Source organism: Pyxicephalus adspersus, chromosome 7 (genome assembly GCF_032062135.1).
Source record: "Pyxicephalus adspersus chromosome 7, UCB_Pads_2.0, whole genome shotgun sequence".
Classification (NCBI taxonomy): domain Eukaryota; kingdom Metazoa; phylum Chordata; class Amphibia; order Anura; family Pyxicephalidae; genus Pyxicephalus; species Pyxicephalus adspersus.
The window spans coordinates 36,101,477-36,121,808 of NC_092864.1; the positions used below are offsets into that span (position 1 = coordinate 36,101,477).

The 20,332-nt window shown below is 37.5% G+C and overlaps 1 protein-coding gene across 1 annotated transcript in view; it reads right to left on the reverse strand.

The window, feature by feature from the left end:
- Window positions 1-20,332, reverse strand: part of LRP1B (LDL receptor related protein 1B) — a 500,403-nt gene that overhangs the window by 369,589 nt on the left and 110,482 nt on the right. The window contains 3 exon segments of the mRNA XM_072419083.1: window positions 988-1,170; window positions 8,731-8,898; window positions 10,941-11,021. Coding sequence (XP_072275184.1) covers window positions 988-1,170; window positions 8,731-8,898; window positions 10,941-11,021 — 432 coding nt within the window.

Here is a 20,332-nt window from a genome sequence, read left to right on the forward strand (position 1 = left end):
AGGAATTTTCACCTACATTCACCTTTACTGTACACCTATATTTTAAAAAGGAAGCTCTCTAGCCCTCACTCAGACTATGGACTAATGGTGGTCAACATTTTTGATATTAGGGGCCTCTGGTGCAGCCCTAGACTTTACCAAACGATTACACATAATATTCAGCAAATACAATGCTACAGAAAGCTGTCAGACACAGAAGACATGCAACAAAAGATAACAAAAGACTGCATATATACAGTAAATTGTTGAAGGCTGTATATATGCTATAGGAGACAGTCATAATTTAGAGACACCATATATAAGACTGCTATGGATCACGGCTATTATATATGCTTTACATGTACTCTCCCTACATTGCTGTATCCTTGTTGTTTTAGAAAATAATATAGAGTAGAACAAACAGGGGAGGTGTGGAGATAGACGGGAAAGTCCTACATAGTCAATATTCTTTTGTTTTTCACAATTGCAAACAAAAAAGAGTAGGAATGACAATAAGTTCATCCAGAGTGACTTGGTGACCAGAAAAAAATTGTTTTCTTGCAACTTTTACATTTAGCTGGGTCGTCTCCCTCAATGCATAAGTGGAGACCATAAATTACTTTCCCTATATTACTTGTGGCATATTTGATGTGTTTCTCAGTACAATTCATTATAAATGATGAGAGAAAAAAGTGCAAAAGCACAAACTAGTATCTGCAGGAAAACATAGAATTACATAACAAGTGCCAAAGGGCCACAAGCCTTCCCAAGTGCACATTTGGGCACTAGGGCTGTAAACCCATCTTAGCAGCTGCTATAATCTTGTCATTCTAGGTTCTGCTGATGACGTTATCCATAAGTGACCCATGGTTGTCATGCAAGCCACAAATAGTACAAAAAATAAATGCCAATTTATAAATGTTGAACTGTCTGCTATTACCTTCTGGCTTAGACACTGGCTCTATTCGGCCTCAAGATAAACACTTCCTTTCTCAGGCATGCTCTCACCTGTATTTTTACATGCAAATTTAGTCTTGGCATCACATTTCCGCAGAGTTCCATTGCAGCCTTTCTCATCGCTGCCATCCTCACAATCTTTTTCCCCATCGCAAAGCCACAGTTCTGGAATACAATTGCCATCTGGATGGCATTGGAACTGTTTGCCTTCACAAGATCCCAAAGCTGGCATTGCTAAAAAGAAAGAAAACATTACAATTAGATTAACACTGTAGCACAGATGTGATCACCAAAATATTTATCCTTAAATACACTTGCTCGGAGCTTATAGCAACCAAACAAAAATCAGCTTTTATACCTCTAATTTGGAGGTTTACACAAAAAAGTATGCTTGGTATATGCATGTACTGTGTTCAGCAGTAGTAGCGGTTATTCTAATGAAATTCATAGTGATAAAGCATTAGATTGTTCACTTCATTCCTGTTCAACATCCAGCGATATGTTTTCACTGTATATAACCACAAAACCTTGTTGGTGGTGCAGTGCATTGTGTTTTCAATAATGCCACCCAAAAGCAACTGGCAACACACACATGTAGTGCACTACAAACTGCTGTTTTTCCAACTCATTCTGATACAGCTGGCTGTAACACATGATAATGTGGATAAAAGTTGTATGACCAATATTGATCAGACCATCAATGTGTTTTGTGGCATAAGTCAAACAACATCTTTAAGTTATAAAGGCTTGCCGAATATCTGTTAAAAAGTGGCACCCTTCAGAATGCTCTACTCATTACTTCGGAAGTACAAAGGCTATCCCTGAGCAGTTGTTCATTGATCCACCAGGAAAAAATGATGAATAAAGTTGAGGGACTGCTATACACATTTTATCATGATTGTTCATCTTAGATTACAATAATCTAGCCTGTCAACGTTGCCCTACCCTACATCCTGTGCTATCAAGGTATTAAAGCTGAACTAAACCTGAGATACTTGCCTGTTCCATCACATGGCATCACCATCTTCTTCCACATCAAGTCATCCTCCTCGTTATCGTTAAACTGCCTTTGACTCATAAGATATTTTCTCATAAGGCATTCTTATAAGAATGCATCAGCCCTGAGTAGCTTTTCTGGTATGCTCAGGGCCAAAAGATAAGGACCTGTGATGCCAATGGACCAAAAACCCATAGAAAAAGGTATTCATATTGTTTTTTTAGAAAAAAAAAACACTGTATGTGGGGTGTCTCCCGGATTCTTAACCTAGAGTTGGGCTTTAAACATTATCATTTGGTGAGAATTGCATGATCTGGAGATTGGATATTTGAATATTCACAACAATACCTCAATCAAACATTTAGGATGTTTCAAAGAAATAGTGAATAGAATAGAAAAGCTTCCCATTCCATTTACTAGTCACAAGAACTTTTTATTTCACATCAAACATCACGCTTAATACTGAGCGATGGAACAAGACTGATTTTAATCGCATCCTGAAACCTTTGAAGGCTTCTTATGATGTTGCTGTTGAAATGAAGAGGTTGTTTATCATGATTTAAACTATAAAGCAGACTTTCACACCACATCAAAGTCCCCTGTTCTGATGAAAGCCAACAAAGCACCCCCCAAAACCAACATTTTTTACAGAGAAGAAAAACACTATTTACATTATTATGAACTTCTAAGTGCGGAGTATCAGCTAATATTTGTGCCCTAAAATGTCTTTACTAGAAGCAAACGGCTGGAAGAGGCAGTGAGCAAAGCTCGTTAATTGACAATTAATTCGGTTTATGCAAATTCCAAAAAGTTGAGAGACTGTTAAAAGGGACATTTACAAGGGACAATGCTCTTTTATTCTTAAGATAATGATGAAATTAAAAAGGGGAACCAGGCGATAGAGGAAACGACCATGGGTCATGCTGAATGTCACATGTATTCATTAAAATAAGAAGCAACTCTTTTTTTTCTACTTTGTTTCTTTTTTTGCAGGAAAAAAAACATACACACCAGAGGAGATAAAGTAAAAAATAAGATGATGTCTATAAGTTTTTTTAAGAAACATCTGCTGCAAGACACAGGGTGAAGGTTGGCTTTTGGGTCATGCTCTGCAACTCATTATCACAGCAGGATGCATAAGTAATCAAGTGTTCTGGCAAAGTACAGAATAAAGTGTTGCAGTCCTTTGTATACATTCTGCATATGCATCCACTTTTTTCAAAGGACCAATATTCCATTTTATTAATTAAATTGTATGCCAACACTTTTTATTATAGAGAATAAAAGTCTTAGAACCTGTCAGGTTTTACGAAAGAGATAGCATCAGATCAAAAGATTTTATTTGTCAAATGTAATAAATTAAACAGGCAACATATTGCTAGGGTTCTGGGCCCATTTCATTGGGGCTACAAACATACATACAAGGACAATTAAAGCTGTATTTTAAAAGTTTGCAAATACATAATATGCATATGTAATATGTTATAGCTTTTCATGATAATTGCTAAACAGTTATTTTTTATTTTTTTTATTTTGTGTATTGAGGGTAAGGTATGGGTGTTGTGACAGGGTGTCCCATATCTTGGCTGGGAAGGTCTTTGGTGGAGTATACAGTGCTAAGGCCCCCTGTCTATTTAGGGCTCCAGGGAACTGTGTGGTAGTTTAGCCAGACAGATGGGTTCTATGGAAAGCTGGTGTTAAGGGTCCTGGAGCTGGCCAAGGTCATTTTTTGCAGAAAGGGATAGGCAATGTACTTTGTGCAATATTCACTCTTACCTGCCTAATTGCTCATAGTTTCTGGTGAAAAGGCTGAGCTACACAGGTGCAGTGTCAGCTGTAGTTGCCAGGATACCCAGCACTCCCAGCAACCCCTGGGCTTTTCTGGAAATAATGATCACTTGCGAGGGAGTTTTGCCATCTTGGCCCGAGCAATTAAGATGGCCGAAGATAGCAAAGAGGAAGTGAAAAAAGATGGCGGCACCCTGTTAGGGAACAGGGACAGGTGACTAGCACAAGGTTTAGTTCTGCTTTAGACCACCTGCTAACTTTTTATGGTAATTACAAAGCCACTGGAGAGCAATGGGAAAATCCAAAATTCTGTTGCCAATGAAACAAGAGTTTTGGGTAAATCTTATGTGTGTTGCACACATGAGAATTAGAGGCATGTGGCAAAACTTCTGATTTGTGCAGTTCCCTTGCAGCATCACACCTACCAGGGTGCCCTGCCCCCTCGTATCCTCACTGTAATACCACTATCAACAATCTCTAGCACCCACATGCACCACTGCATTACTTGGTCTTCATTGTCCTAAACCTGTCCTAAGTAATCTACAGGCCACATTTTTATACTTCTACTAATACCAGGTTTGCTTTGAGCATTGAAATGGTTCACTTACTGCACCATCAACCTAACCTCAAAGTTGAAACCAAAAGAAGAAGTAAAAAAGCAATGCAACAAAACACCTTGTTGTTTTGTTGTATAAACTCAATTGCATAAATGACCATTATGATCAGATCGGCAGATTAGTTAGTCTGTCGTTGTTTTTAATCCTTTTAGATTTTAGACCTCTTTTGTTAACCCTGGCAGAATCAAAAAAGGAAATTACATGGCATTATATATTAGTATGCTAATTGTCAAATGTTTTATTGTTTCGGCTAGCTTGCCCAAGGCTGCTGTATTCGCTTTAAAATAAATTTGACTTTAAATTAATTCTGCCACACTATGCTTTACGGCTTATTGTTTTATAGTTATTAATATATGTTCTTATATTTGAGGATGATAAAAGTAATTTTCGCGGCCTTGTATTGTGATATAATTGCAATCTAGCTCCCACATGCGCTAGTTAGATGCTTATAATGATTCATTTAAGCCGTGCTAGGACGGGAGATATATACCTTACAATTAAATTAATGCCAGCGTTCATGCTATGAAATCCCTATGTTGATGCTTGGAAGCATCATTTAAATGTAATCAATGCTCAATTTGGGCAATTCAAACCCTTTCAGAGCCATTTATAACTGAGCAGTGCACTCGCTTCTGTAAAAATCAGGAGGCAGAAACGTTTGGGCTGAGGTTATGATATTTTCCGTCGCGGCATGTGCCAAATGTTATTTTCGGAGCGTAACAAATTTGCTGCTTTCAAAATGCTTTTCGTCATAATTTAGGGCTGATGGTCAATGTTATGATGTGACAGTTGTTGTTCATTTTCATTTAAATTATGGCTTAGATGTTTCAAATGTTCTTCAATTTTCCTCCAATTAAATTATTAAAAAAGAAGGAGGTAAAGGGTTTTTTTTTCTGTCAAAGTATAGCAAATTACATCAAAGCACGGGTTTTTTTTAATCGACTATTAAACTTTTGGCTTTATGGAAACAGAGATTGTATTATCTCCTAAGAACATTTTGTGATGATTTTTCTATTAAGATATACTGTGAATTCACGAAAACCTTTGCTAAGAGATACAAGGGGTGGTGGCCATAACTGAATTCCAGACATGATTGCAAAGAATAGATAGACTGACCTGGAATAAGCATAGAGCAAGTGAAGCTCTAAAAATCCTGATATGCCTTCATAGCTTTCTGTTAAGGTGCACTAAAATACAAGTCCATTGTGTTGTGTTGGGAATTGTGTTGACAGGTTGGCACACCAACACACTGTGGTTTTTTGGTTACTGTGTTTTGCATTAAGATGTAAATTTGGCCCTGATGCTTTTACAGATTGTATTGTCTACTCATGATTTGTCACTCTCAACTAAGACAATGGCTCCAGGCTGTAAGTGGAGGGTGGTGGACAGGCACAATTACCAGTATAGCCCTAGCTGTCATAAACATACCTATATAAAACCGAGGAAGCTGAGAAAGGTCAAGACTGTCTGGAGTTGTGACCTTTCTTGGGTAGTTGCATGGGTAGGAAGCAGCCTAAAGGTGGTGGACATGTGGTAGACTATATATTACAGCTGAAGAAGACTGTTTGCTGTAAATTAAAAAAAAAAATTTGGTATGGGGTAAACTTAGGCTAAAAGACGTAGAAGAAGACGTAGAAGAGGAAATGAAAAAGGTTATGACCAATGAATTCAAGCTGAAGAAGGTAATAGGCAATGTTGAGCTAAAAAGTGCAGTAGTACTGAAAGAAGGTGTGGAATTGAATCCTAAAGAAAGTTCTACACTAGGATTTTTAGTTAAACCAATGGACTGCCTTGTTGACTGATATTTTCTGGTATTGCTTCTCAGATATAACATATTGACCAGTTTATTTTGTTGGATATTATTAGTGCAAAAATGCTGCAGCAAAAAGCAACTTCATCAGCTTATACTGCCATGGATTTGACAAAGCTTTTTCAATCTCTTACCATTTTTTTAATTCCATCCTGATTTTAGAAACTAGCTTTTCTTTATCCAATAAAATAAACTGATCAATACGTTATAAATTAATAACTGTCAAAAAAATATCAATGAAAATTCAGTCTATGGATGAAAGTGCAATCAGTTTTGCAGTTCATCTTTGGCCCCAAGTTTGATGAGCTTGTTCCACTACAACAATCAAACTGAAGGGCAGCAGAATGGCCCAGAGGTTAGTGGTCTGGCCTTTTCAGAACTAGACTCCAGGTTCAAATCTTAGCCAGGACACTATCTGCATAGAGTTTGCAGGTTCTCTTCGTGTCTGCGTGGGTTTCCTCCAGGTACTTCGGTTTCCTCCCACATTCCAAAAACATACAGATAGGGTAATTGGTTCCCCAAAAAATTGACCTTAGACTGTAATAAAGACATATGACTATGGTAGGGACATTAAATTGCGAGCCCCTTTGAGGGCCAGCTAGTGACATGACCATGGACTTTGTAAAGAGCTACGTAATATGATGGTGCTATATAAATACTGTGTAATATTAATAACTGTAACCATTACTGCCACCAAGCCAGGCATCCTTGTCATCTAGTGATCTTTTCCATGAGGGCTGTAAAAGGATTAGGTAAAAGGGCACAATAGTAATTTTCAAATATCAAGTTTCAAAGGGAAATTCTAATATTGCCATGTAGATGGGAGGTAAAGTGTATACAACGAACATGTGGGTGAATTTCAGAGTCAAAGACTTCACAGTAGGACTAAGCTGGAGTCATTAAAGGAGGGTGGAGAAGCATAAATCAGAAAAATGTAGAAAAAAAAGTGGTGGAGGGGAGTCTAAGTTGTATCTTTAATTGCTAAGGTAACTAAAAATATTTTTCTATTGCTATATATTAAATATTCAAGGAAAAATCTTGGCACGTTAAATGAGATCATAAAAAATACTGCACAGAATGCAATTTTTACCTTCAGCCGTTGCATGGTATAAAGGAGAAAGATTTATGAAAAGGCATAAAAAGGCAGTTGCTTTCAATAGTATTTTACACTCATATAAACACAATATTAATGTTGTGTTTTGCATTTGGTACAGAGCTATGGAGTTTTGTCACTCAGCACAGTGTGTCCTTTAAAATTTAATGTGTGTGAGGCTTCAAAAAATACCCCACACAAAATCAGACCTTACAAAGTAATAACATTTAAATCCGTGAAATTAAACTTTTTACTTGCGATAAACACTAAAATCCTCAATTTTGGCTTTTCAGAGTTCGAGGGGCATTTTGCTTTCTATATTATAGACTTTCGTAAAATGCCTTACAGCAGTGTTCTTTTGCCAATGGCTGCAGATGCCCATGGAAATCTCAATTGCCCAAAGTGAATGCAAGTATACATAAAATATATATAAGAATTTTTAAAGTAACTCTTGCTAAATCAGTTTACTGCTATGCTACATTTACTATGCAAAGAGCACCCAGTCATGTACATTGAACATTTTTACCTGCATGTGATTGATGATTGAACACAGGACAACTGTACAGCATGCACCAAGCTAATAAGAATTTACAAAAAGAGAATTCACTTACTTTTTTGAACGAGTGAATATTCTTTGCAAAGTGATATTTTGCTTTGCTTTATCTCTTGCTAGTTATATTTGTTAATATAAATAAAACTTTACCTAAAACCCTGACCTTCTATGCAGCCCACTGCTGTTCAAGCAAATAAGTATTAATTAAAATTTAAAAAAGATTTTGCAAAAAAATAATACTTTGGTCCATGCAATTGGGCCGGAATGCGTTTTCATTTGATTTGCCCATTTCAGAAGGCATAGATGAGGCAACCCTTCCAAAAGCATTTGCAACTGGAATTATGTGTGTATTTTTTAATTGTAATTTCTTATTATTTTTATTAAGTTTCATTGTGTTTTCTATTACAGCTAATATGCTTTCAGTGGCAGGGGGCTGGGCAATAAATGACCCTTCTTTTTTAATGGCAGGTCTATTTAAGGAGTTAACATGCATTGCCACCTTTTTTAATACACCCCAATGTGTGGTCAGGGTATTAGGTGCCAAAGCTGTAGCAATTTTTCTGCTGGGAAAAAATGGATGTATGCTTGTAGGGAACAAGGAGGACAAGGATGTTTTGGAGTTCTGTGGTGCAACAGAGGCGAGGTTGACAACACTGCTCTAATTTTTAGTGCATCAGAGGCAGTGTTTTTAACCAATGCCAATAAATTAGGAGATTACTGGAATTCTTGAAACATAATGCTCATTTCTTTGTTATTTTTATACATTTTTTTAAATTTTGAAAGAATAAATCATGGGGAGATATGCATGTGTTAAACAAATGTACTGCTTTTTTTCCCCCAGATATACACGTGAAATAAAACACACACATGTTTATCTGACCTGGAGATTTAAAGTCAACTGACGTAGTTCAAATACTGCACAGTAATAACACAAACCTGTTTTGGAGCAGTTGGCATGATTCTCATCACTGAAGTCTTCACAGTCATTGTCTCCATCACAGACCCAGTGCACTGGGATACACCGATCACTTGAACATCGAAACTGTTTATCTGAACAAGAAACCGAACATCCTACTTCATCGCTGCCATGGCCACAGTCATCATCTATAAAACAAGCGCTTTCTGTTTACTACTTGCAGATTTTCCTCTTAGTAATTGCAGTTATTAAATATTATCCCCTGACAAGATTACCTGTGGTGTGCTAATTAAAGTGAAAAAAATTGTTAGAACGTATCAGGTTTAATTGTTGCATCCTTGTGTGAACGGTATTCTATAAAGAGATTTAATACTTTTTGGAATTCCATTATTTTTTCATAATATTGCTCTGTCTGAAGGTAATGGTGAGATGTAGCCAGCCTAGCTATTCTAACCGGAACAAAATAAATCCTTGCATATTCATCAATCTATACGTAATAGCTTGGGGTAAAAAATGAGAACAAACCTCCCAATGGAGGTTGAAGTGAAAAATAATAGGTATTTTGGCACACAGCTTGCCACATGGTCTTTTTCTTTTTTATGGAAGATATCTTGAGCTCTTCTGCAGTTGAGTTTAATAAAATTGAAGCTGCATGTGACATTCTAATACATGTGACAAATGTGTGCCAGGGACAAGTGCAAATAAAGACAAAACTTGAGATATATAAGTGGTAAATAGTTAGAGTGAATCTGTGTTTTTTTTAATCTATGCCTCCATTAGGGAAATTTATGCTCCCAATCTTCAGATCATCAAATCCATCAGGAACAAAAGGGAGGATAAATCAAAAAGTTTTAGTAGATGAATAGAGAAAACATATTTCAATAGGGAAAACTGACTAAGGTAGCCCGCCCCTTCCTGTTGTATCTACAGGGTAGAATATAGGGATGAACGAGAATGCCTTTGACATTCGAGCGAAAATTTCCTCAAACTTCTGATGGGTCTGCGAAATTTCCGCGAACCAATTTCGCTGACCCATCGGAAGATCGAGGAAATCAGCCGTGAGAATCCTCCTGTGCGCAATCTCTGGCTTGCCCTCATTTAACCTCTAGTGCTCGGGGAGGCTGGAGGAGTACCGCGGCTGAAATGCAGCCGTGAAAATTCTCCTGTGTGCGATCCCCAGGCACTAAAAGTTAAATGAGATCATGCCCTCGTTTAACCTCTAGTGCCCGGGGATCAGGAGGATTCTTACGGCTGCATTGCAGCCACGGTACCCCTCCTGTTAGTCCTGCGGCTGTGCTCATCATGAATGAAAGCAGCCGTGGGAAATTATCCTGTGATGATTCTCACGGCTGCTTCATTGATGAGCCGCAGTACTTACACTGTCAGTGTGAGTCCCGTTGGTGCGCTCATCAATGAATGCAGCCGTGAGAATCATCACAGGATAATTTCCCACGGCTGCTTTCATTCATGATGAGCACAGCCGCAGGACTCTGTATTCTTGGATAGAGAATCTCCATCCAAGAACACATACTACAGGGCTGCAAGAGTCAGCTCCGCTCCCCTGATTGCTCTTTCAGGTCCCAAAAAATTTGATCTTGACAGACGAATTTACACTGACCGTTCTCGCTTACATGTTCAGTAAGCAAGAAGGGCACGATGCGCCACAAGATCGAATTTAAAAGTTTCGCTCACTCATCCCTAGTACAAAGGAATAAGCTCCCAGATGGAAAGGAAAAAATACACTATTACTCTATCTAAAATGAGAAAGAAATTGGCTTTTTTTAACCTTTTGATGTAAACTTAATCTTTATTAAAAAGATTTGAGTTACTAAAAATTGGAGAAACCTAAGCAATGAAAACTGGACGGCAAGGAAAACTGCACATGGGTTCTAGCCCCTACCCTAATGGAGTTGAAGTTCCACTTGAAGATAATTGCACACATTTTAATCTGTGGTAATTTGCAGCACCACTGAATCCACCTGTGTTGGAAAGAGTTTCAGCTGAAACAGAACAGACACGCTGGCATTTTCAGCACCATCAATAACATTAAAGCGCAAATTCTGACACAGTGCACACAGTGTATAATATGTACAACAAGGCTGGATGACGATCATCAAGCATGTGATAACTTCACATGCTCTGCAGTGTTCTGGAGATGCAATGTAAAATTGCTATATTGTATTACCCACATCTAAAGTAAATGAAGACACATGCCAAGTACAATACTCGCCTGAGTCACATCGCCATTTGTGGCTGACACATCGCCCATTTCCACAAACAAACTGCGTCACAGGATCGCAGGTCTGCAGCTCTGCAGGGGAAACAAATTTAAATGTTTATCAGCAGATAAAGGATTTTTCTTCACAGGCAATGCAGAATTTACATAGAACAATGAATATTCATGTACTGTGAAGACAAAGAGAAATAAAGTCAGAGAGATGGAAGAAGTTAAAGATTAAAATGTATGCGTAGCCATTCTTTGGAGATGAGTATATGAGTATAAAAAACTTAAAATCTCTGCTAGTTTATTTGTTGCTGTCTGTGTACTATTGGGGAAATCTCTCCTCATTTTCTGTACCTGGCAGGGATTCAAATGGAAGCTAGAGGCAATCTACCAAAAAGGAGTGTTATCCCCTCTTTTTAGACAGTTGTCCCTGAAACTGATGCTCCCAATGGAAGATTTCCAATTTAGGAAATCTCCCCAATGGAGACACTGGCCCATCGCGTACGATTTCGGATCGCGAATACGAATGCGCGACCGATAATCCAATTCTGTTTGATGAATCAGGGGCACTGAGTCATTTCCACCTCTATTCAATGCTAAAATCAAATTGTTTTACCAAGTGATACCCTTTAAGGACCACATCTCAGTCTGGTTTTTGCTACTTAGTGGTGATCTCCACATTAAAAAAAAAATGTATGGTGTTCTGCAATGTATCACTGGCCAGGTTTCTAAAAATACAGGATAATAAAATAGCACAATAATGCACGCTTTACCTTAGAATCTGGCTGGTGATGCAATGTACAACCAAAGAGATTGCTGTTACTGCCACTAAGTAGCCAAAGTGGATATAAGTGTGATATAAATTTTGTAATTCTTACAATAAAATTATTCCATTTTTGTTTCCTGATGAGCGAAGAAGGATTAGCATTTTTGTAATATAAAGGAGAAGGAACAAGATCGAATAGGCAAATGATAAAGACAATGGCAAAGAGAAAGGAACAAAGGAAGGTAAACAAGAACTTGATCAGGAAGAGAACAAAGAAAAGAAAAGAAATACATAGACCTGAGATATAATTTGTCACATCCTTATAATCCCTTAAACTACTACTGCACCTATTGCTCCACATTTCTCATTTCCTTCCACTGTTGGTGACCAGGCCTCTGGATAAAACAGGTCCAATCTAATTCGACTACCTAGATAAGTAGTTGTGTAGTCATATCTAGACCTAGGGAAGCCAAGTGACTGGCTTCTCTATCTATGGTTATTATTATGAGCAGCCAGGGCAGGGCAAAGGCAAATGTAAAAATAATAGTGAATATAAGTCACTATATAACATTATTGGAGTAAAGCTGTACATATATTTTTATTTCATGAAATATCTCTTTCTTAGTTGAGAACTGTATGCGGTGTAAAACACTGTACACTGATTAGAAATGTGTCCAGCATTTCAATTAGCTGGTGGCAGCCAGGGGTGGCACTATACGACCAAAAGTGGGCAGATCCTTGGCCATCTTAAGCTGCGTACACACTTGCATTTTTTGTCGTTGGAAAGGATATTTCACGATCCTTTCCAACGACAAGGGACTGCACGATGCATGAACGGTGCTGTACATACAGCACCGTTCATGCTCTATGGAGAGGGGAGGGGGGAGAGCGACGGAGCGGCACCCTGCTGCGCGCTCTCCCCCTTCCCTTTCATTAGGATCGGTCGTTGTCCATCGTCCATGGATCCGGCAGGTCGGTCGTTCGGACGATGGATGACACAGACTGTACACACGGCAGATTTTGGCCCGATATTTGGCCGATGCCGATTATTGGGCGATAAAAATCTGCCGTGTGTACGTAGCTTTACTTAGAGCTTGTTGGCTACGACAGGCTCATGTTTTCTAGAATGATATTTCACAATATTGTGAAGTCCCTAACAGGATTTGTGCACATTCTGACGTTGGGCCAGAAGATGTGACTCCATATTGGCATGTCACTTCATCCTAAAGGTATTTCAGTAAGGTTAAGGGCAAAGCTTTTTGAAGGCCTCTTAAGTTTATTTACCCCAGGCTCATTAAGCCATGTATTTAGCTTTGTGAATGGAAGCAAATCAGTTTGAAATTCAAAACAGCCTTTCCTGTACTGACACTGCGTGGTCGAAAGTTGAAATATAATGTATGATATGGTGTTATCTGTACACTTCACTTGAAAGACCTGAACTTAGTTGGGAGAGTTGCCCACAAACCAATTTCTATAGAAAATAAAGACTGCTCAAAGATGGGGAAAACTTACAGTTTGAAGTTGACCTTTCACAGAGATAAGCCTGAAGTAAAATCCAGTAAATTTGAAATGGATTTTTTAAAAATCATTTGCTAATAATAGGCAAACGTGTCCTGAACCAAATTCATTTCAGGTTTGTTGAGTCACCCAGGTTCTCCCATGGCAGTCTATCTGCCCCAGTTTTGGAAAGCTTTACTAAATCAGCTCCTGTGTGTAGGCTGCTGTATCTGACCTGGTTCCTAAATATATAGTTTACCAGGTTGGTATTTGCTTTTAATATCCTTCTAACTCATTGACCTAGAATGAAGATGCAGCTCAGGTTTTCAGCTAGTTGCCATAGAATTAGCCGCACAGGTATATTCATGCTTGTTTTAGGTGTGTGGCTGACACTAGTAAAGCCAAAAGATCAGTATAACATCAAGGCAAATAACATTCTTTTGAATGATCCCAGCAATAGCAGCTTACAGGTATATCATCTCTCTGTCCACTTTAAAGATTCTCTACAAAGTACTGTGCATTGTATTGGAAAAATGTAAAGCAATAGTAATATAATAGTAAATTCCTTTTGAAAACCCTCTTTATGGCATTCTGTCCTAGTCTATATGTCACTGTAAATGTCTTTTGCGGCTTAAAAATAAATGCAACTGTTTGTGATGTAGGTGTAAGCACTTGCGTGATTTATTCTAAAGGTTACAGTTTTTCTCTATGCTGTCACAGCTAGTAGAGTCGTAAGAATGTTCATGTATTTTTCTCACCTCCAGATTTAGTTGGATTAATACAGTGGGTGAAATTTATAAGGATACTCAAAATGTTAACAGTTTTAAATTGAAGCTCCTGTTTTTATACTAAGGATGATTCATCCGCCCACACCATAAAATTCTTCTTCCTTTCCTTAATAGTTGTATCCACGCAGGATAGACATAAAGCTATGCACATCTATATTTGTGAAGAATAAGTCGTTCTTGTTGCCCACGAGTTCCAACCAGATATTAGAAAATGTACGAAAAGTACTTTCCATTTTTTCTAGCAATTCTTGACACTTACTGGAGTGCAGGAACATACTGTCTTCCCAATGATCATGGCCTCCTTCGTAGATGTCACTACTCTTTGTCAGTGCAGGTTACTCATTCTCCTCATAAATGGATTGTGGACTGGCAACAACCATGGGCATTTAGGTCCTATTCTCAAAAAATGTGTGCTATATGACTACAAGCAAATGGTTTCCTGTCCCAGAAAAGAATAGAAAGCCCACCTCCAGACGAAGCAAGTACAAGAAAGGATACGCAGGAAAGGTACAGAAAAAGCCTGACATAGGAACTTACAACAAAAATATATGTAAACCTAAATAGCAAAAAGTTAAGGGTGCATTCTTCTGTTCTTCATAATCCACATACTAGTCACATTTACTTAAACAATGAATTGAATGCTCCCCTAATACCTGGTTCCCTTGCTTTTTTGTAGGTTTCAACCACATTAAGAATGGAATCAGATCTGACAAGCGTTATCAATTTCCATAGCTAATTGGCCCAAAGAAGATGCTGTGCCATAGCACGGCTTGCCTGTATATTTATAAAGAGTCTGGGTGATATATCAATGCCTGTTCCTAATTTCTGCCCACGTTGACCAGTGAATGTGAAATGTGGAATGCAGCAAAGGGAGAATGCTTATAAGGCTGGCTTTCTTTCTAATCATATGCCCACCCTACAGAGGAGGCATCATTACCAAACCCTTTTAGTCATGTTACCGCTGGTTGAAATTTTTTCACAAACAACATAATCAGCTCAAAGACCTCTTAGTATACCACACTGTGGTGGAGCAGTACATCTTGGTCCTGGACTCAGTACAATCTATGATTTGACAATAAAGGTGCATGAGCACAATGATCCTTCTATTCTCCCATTATCTAAAAAATGTTGACTGACAGCATTGTGCAAAGTAACAAAGACTTCATTGGTTTAAAATGTTGACCCTCACTTTTTCAGTTTTTATGATGCTTGAGGTAGAGGTGTTACAGGGTTCCATAATTACACTCATATTTGTGCATTTTATGGAGTTTAGTCTAATTTCCAATGTAATTATTTTTGTATTTAACATTAATAAATTGTATTTATATATGATTTATTAATGCATTGTGTTTTTGAGTTTAATAAAATCTATTAGTTTGTATTCGTGTATTTGTTTGTATTTTCTTTTCTTTTTATTTCTTTCAGCTATTATATTGTTTTGTGTACCTGGCTTCTGAACCCATGCTATTACTTGTATCAAGTGTGACTTTATCATTTTATGCTTGATTTCATCAAATTTAGGAAACCTCCTCTGTGCATCAAACAAAGCTCCATGTTCCTTCCTTTCATGCATAGTAGTAATTTCCCCTGTCCAGCCTGACATTCGCTGACATTATAAAGAGACTTTACATCTTTAATCTAAAACACCCCCCAAGGTATTTTATACCCTGTGGATCCATGTGTTTGTAATACAAATAAACACCTTAGTGCAGAGTTGCCAGTTTGTCAAGTTAATTACTGACTTGTGGCTTGCACAGGTCCTGCAGCTGATTAAGTACAGGTAAAGACCTGTTTATCTATGGGGCTTGTATCATTCAAAGTGATCTGTCTGCTCCTAAGGTAGCATGGTTTCTAAAGTTAGGGCAAAGGCAGTCTTTAGCGGTGAATGGGAGCCCTAATTGTGAAAGCAAATATTTGTTCTAAAACAATATGGGAACATGGCTTGGCCACATAAATATGCAGGATCGGTATTTTCAACACCATCATATGGATTGTCTTTTAAATATATACCGTTGCGTGAAATCATCTCCAACATGCCAACCTAGTAGGTCTTCAGTTTCCACAACACATCAACCTCTATAGATCTCTGTATAGGTCAATAAACCCTAACCTTTCTATACAACATTACAATCATAAAGTTTGATTTGATTGTAATTTTCCAATAAGAGTGCTATGTATAAAACAGCATGCTGCCCACAACAATGCATTATTTTATTTTTTATAATGATCATTAAGCTCATCTGATGAGATCTGAGAGATACAGACCAGCCCAAGTCACACTATAATCTGGAATGCTAGCCTTTAACAGATAGGCTGACATTTTATAAAAGAAAAAAATGCTGATTTGGTATATTTTGGATGTGGCTAAGTCACAATATACTCATATTTGAAATTCATCTTTGTTTTCTGACCTTTCTCTGAGATCTATAGTACCTCTCACCCTCTATGATTAAGTTCTAAGAGCTGCTAATTATCTGTAGTTATGAGAATTATTGCTTTATTGTATTTATTGCTGGTAACTGCGTGTGTGTTTCTAAACAAATATTTTAAGGTTGTCATAATTAGTTGTGTATTATTGGTCAAATTCAAACAACATGTAAAAATCTGTGCATTCCGCATTCCTGAAAGGTAACCTTGCAGCAAAATATGACCGTGGGCTGGTGTACTGCTAGCAATGCATATACAGGATGCATTGGGGAATCCATAAACAACGAATGGAAATCCAGAGCAGCAACACAATAATGCACTCTTTAGTATGTACAAGCTCTCACAGATTGTAATTATATTAATTATATTACCGGTAATATTGTATTAATATCAAAACTTACCATAATGTTGTCATTGTTGAATTTTTTTATGCATCCGATGCTGGTCACATGATACAACATGAATGGAGATTTCTGATTGTGTGTAAAGCACAGACTCTCATTGGTAAGTTTTGTTTAAATGTGTCCTCCCCAAACCCAAACTTTGTTCTGCTTTTAGCAGGGCTAACCCTAAAACTTGCACCTAGTATGCACAAGCAAATACATCCAATTTTGCACTTGAATGACCAGTTTAATCTGCTTTGAATAATAACCTATCTGATATAATAATATCAGAATTCTTAAAACATGGGATACACACAAACACATATGATTTTCTAGCCTTTCAAATGAGGGGCTCAGATAGCAGAACCACAGGACAGATGGGAGCTTCCAACTGAAGATGCTCAATTGTTTGAATACATGTCCTGATTGATATTTACCCACTTGTCCAATCAAAAATCCCAAAATAAAATGCTTGCTGTTGCTTTACTGTTTTATTGACTTTAGATTCACTTAAGTTCTCGTGACTGGGTAAAAGTTGGGTTGAAAGTGAAAATTGGCTCCATTACTGGGCCTTACACAGGAGTAATACACCAAAGCATAGAAGAAAGGCAAATTTTTCGAACCATTCTTCGCAATTGAAGATGCAAAGGTTTTAGCAAATTACTGCATGTTTATATTCAGCACAGCTTTAATAAATAGGCCAATTAAATGAATTCTTATAAAAAAAAGCCTTAAACTAGTGACCATGGGTTAATGAACATTCTGTAAGGAACCTGTACACTTTAACTATGGCCGATTCAAATTTTTACCCTTTTGGTCTGGACAAAATGAGGGTCAGCTAGAAGCTATAATTTGAAGACCTGGATTGGATAAACACATATGAGAAAATAACAGAAAACAAAAAATGAACAGCTCACAAAATGGCAATCATATAGTGGAAATATTGGCATGCTGTTTTTTTATAACATTGACTTACACAAGGTCAGCACGTTCGGTCAAATCTACCTGCATAATTAAGCATCTGTTTCAAAGTTTATAAAGGGCAAGTTGGGCATGTGAAAGATTATCTTTTTATTTTGGCAATTTGTTTAACTGCAGTAAAAAAAAAGTCCCGAATAAACGCCAACGCTTTATTTATCATTTGAGAATTGATGAGCCAAACTTTTAAGAAAAATACAAATCATGTGTAACATGTCCTCATTAGCCATTTGCTCATTATGAACACATCACCAGTCAGCTCTTTCTAAAGATCTATTAATTACTGTAACTAATAATAATGCTTGGTGAAGCCACAATTCACTATGTAGACAACTGCCTATTCTTGGAGACTAAAATAATATTGTGTAAGCATGTGTAGAACATTGCATTATTACCAAAATTGTTTGGAGGGTCATGAGGGCACTTGTGACATGTTCCCACATTTCCCCAGAAATGTTTATGACAAATGGACTTGATTCTGAAAGAAGGGCAGCCTCTTCAAATCAGGGACATTTTGAGGTATGGTACAAGAGTGTGTCTATTACAACATATATACTGTGTATATTTATATATTGTATTGTATTATATTATATTGTACTCTAAATTAAACACACCTAAACTAGTGATTGCAGTTGGGTTCCCTCTGTCAAAATGCACCACATGTAATTAGAGATTTCCCAGTTAAATCATTGGCAGCAAAAATACAGAAGAGTACTGCTAATTTGCATGCCATGAGCAAGTGCGGTTAAGTGTACAGCAGTGCTGGTAAATGGAAAACCCTTTAAACAAGAGTTTAGGTTTATAAGCATTTTTAAGGGGAAATAAAATTAGTAGCCCTTCACATTTATTCAGTTACACATGTTGAAAGAATTCCATATGTAAAGTTTTGAATCACACACAAGACAAAGAAGGAGCTAGGGACCAGTAGATGTTCAGGGGGATCAGCTTCAACTTTTATACCCCTATAATAAACCAGTGGTATTGGTGCTTGTCAAGTGATGTAGGGTCTGAAGGGAACTCGGGTCTATTGTTACTATAGTTCAGCCTTTAACAACTATTTAACATGGGGGAACCCTTGAAAAAACTTCCAGGTCTTCGAGAACCCCTGCTATAAATTAAAGTGAATTACCATAATGGTCAGTGGAAGAATATCTCCAATATTGATGGCCGTTTGGAGGAATGTCACCCTCACAGATAGCCAAAAAGATCATTGGTGTCTGAGGAACTGAACTGAGAGGTACAAATTGTTCAAGGAACCCCTAGTTACCTCTGGAAGAACCTTAGGGTTCCAATGGAACCATAGTTGAGAAACACTGCTTTAGATAATACATCCGATTACCAGACCTATTGCAAGCTACATTATTGGGCCAAGCTACTACCTTTCCTAGTGCCATATTCTGCTTCATTCCATTCCTGTATGTGTGTATTTACCTTGCTATGGAAGGTGGATTTATGGTATTGTGTGTGCCATTACCACGGCACACGTTTGACATTTTGAAATAAAACCAATACACATAGCTGTGACCTGTAATACTGAAAACAATGCTATCGACCTTGCTATGCATTTTTAGTGGAGTTTTTTATTGTGCAAAATGAGCTGAAGTGCAAATGTGTGACTATGACCTTAAGATACCGAAATCAGACATAAGAACACTGCAATCCACCATAATAAACTCTTAGTTTTTCTCATTCTTTCATAAAAGACTTTCAAAGGCTGCTTAGTGTCAGTGTAGATGGGAAGATAAATTGTTGTGAAGTATAAATGTGGCCAAAGATAAGACTCCTATTTAATCCAGCGAGGTACTTTCTTAATAGTAGGACTTGTTTCCAGTACTACATTTAATTCTCGTGCATGGTAAGGAATGAATGCGCAGTGACCAGCAACACAGCACATTCATTAGTGCGCTGGGTTTCCTTTTATTGTATTGTCTCTGCAAACAAACTTTGCCAATGCACTACAGTGCAATGAATGTGCTAATGAATGTGCTGTGTTGCTGGTCACTGCACAATCACTCCTAAACAGTACAGTGATGCTTCTTCCCTTTTTATTAGCTGGAGATGTCAATAACCAAACTGTACTGCTTATACTGTATAGAGAAGAAGCCAGCAGCTTGGCTAAATTGCCTGGCAAAAGAATCTGGATCACACGACTCTTTGTAAATCTCCGGCAGTTTAGGAATTAATTTACATGTATTTCAACTGTGATTTAGCTGTTTGCCCAAAATGCAGCTATTATTTTTATATTATTTGTTTACGAATCTTTCAGCTTCTTTTGTACTTGTGTGATAGGTCTAACCTAACCCAGTTAAAATGGATAAAGACCCTAACTACATGACCAATAATTTGTTAAAGCCCTTTACATTATACCAATAGTCATGTTTTCTTTTCCTTTCTTTTATAGAAAATAAATTACAACATGTAAATGATTGCATGAAATGGTAATGATTGGTCTGGCCAAGTGCTAAAAAGCTACAGGTTCATAAACCAACAGTGGTTGCTAATGGCTATGTCTGGCTGCAACAATGTCTGGCTGCAACAATGTATTTTTTTTATTCTACT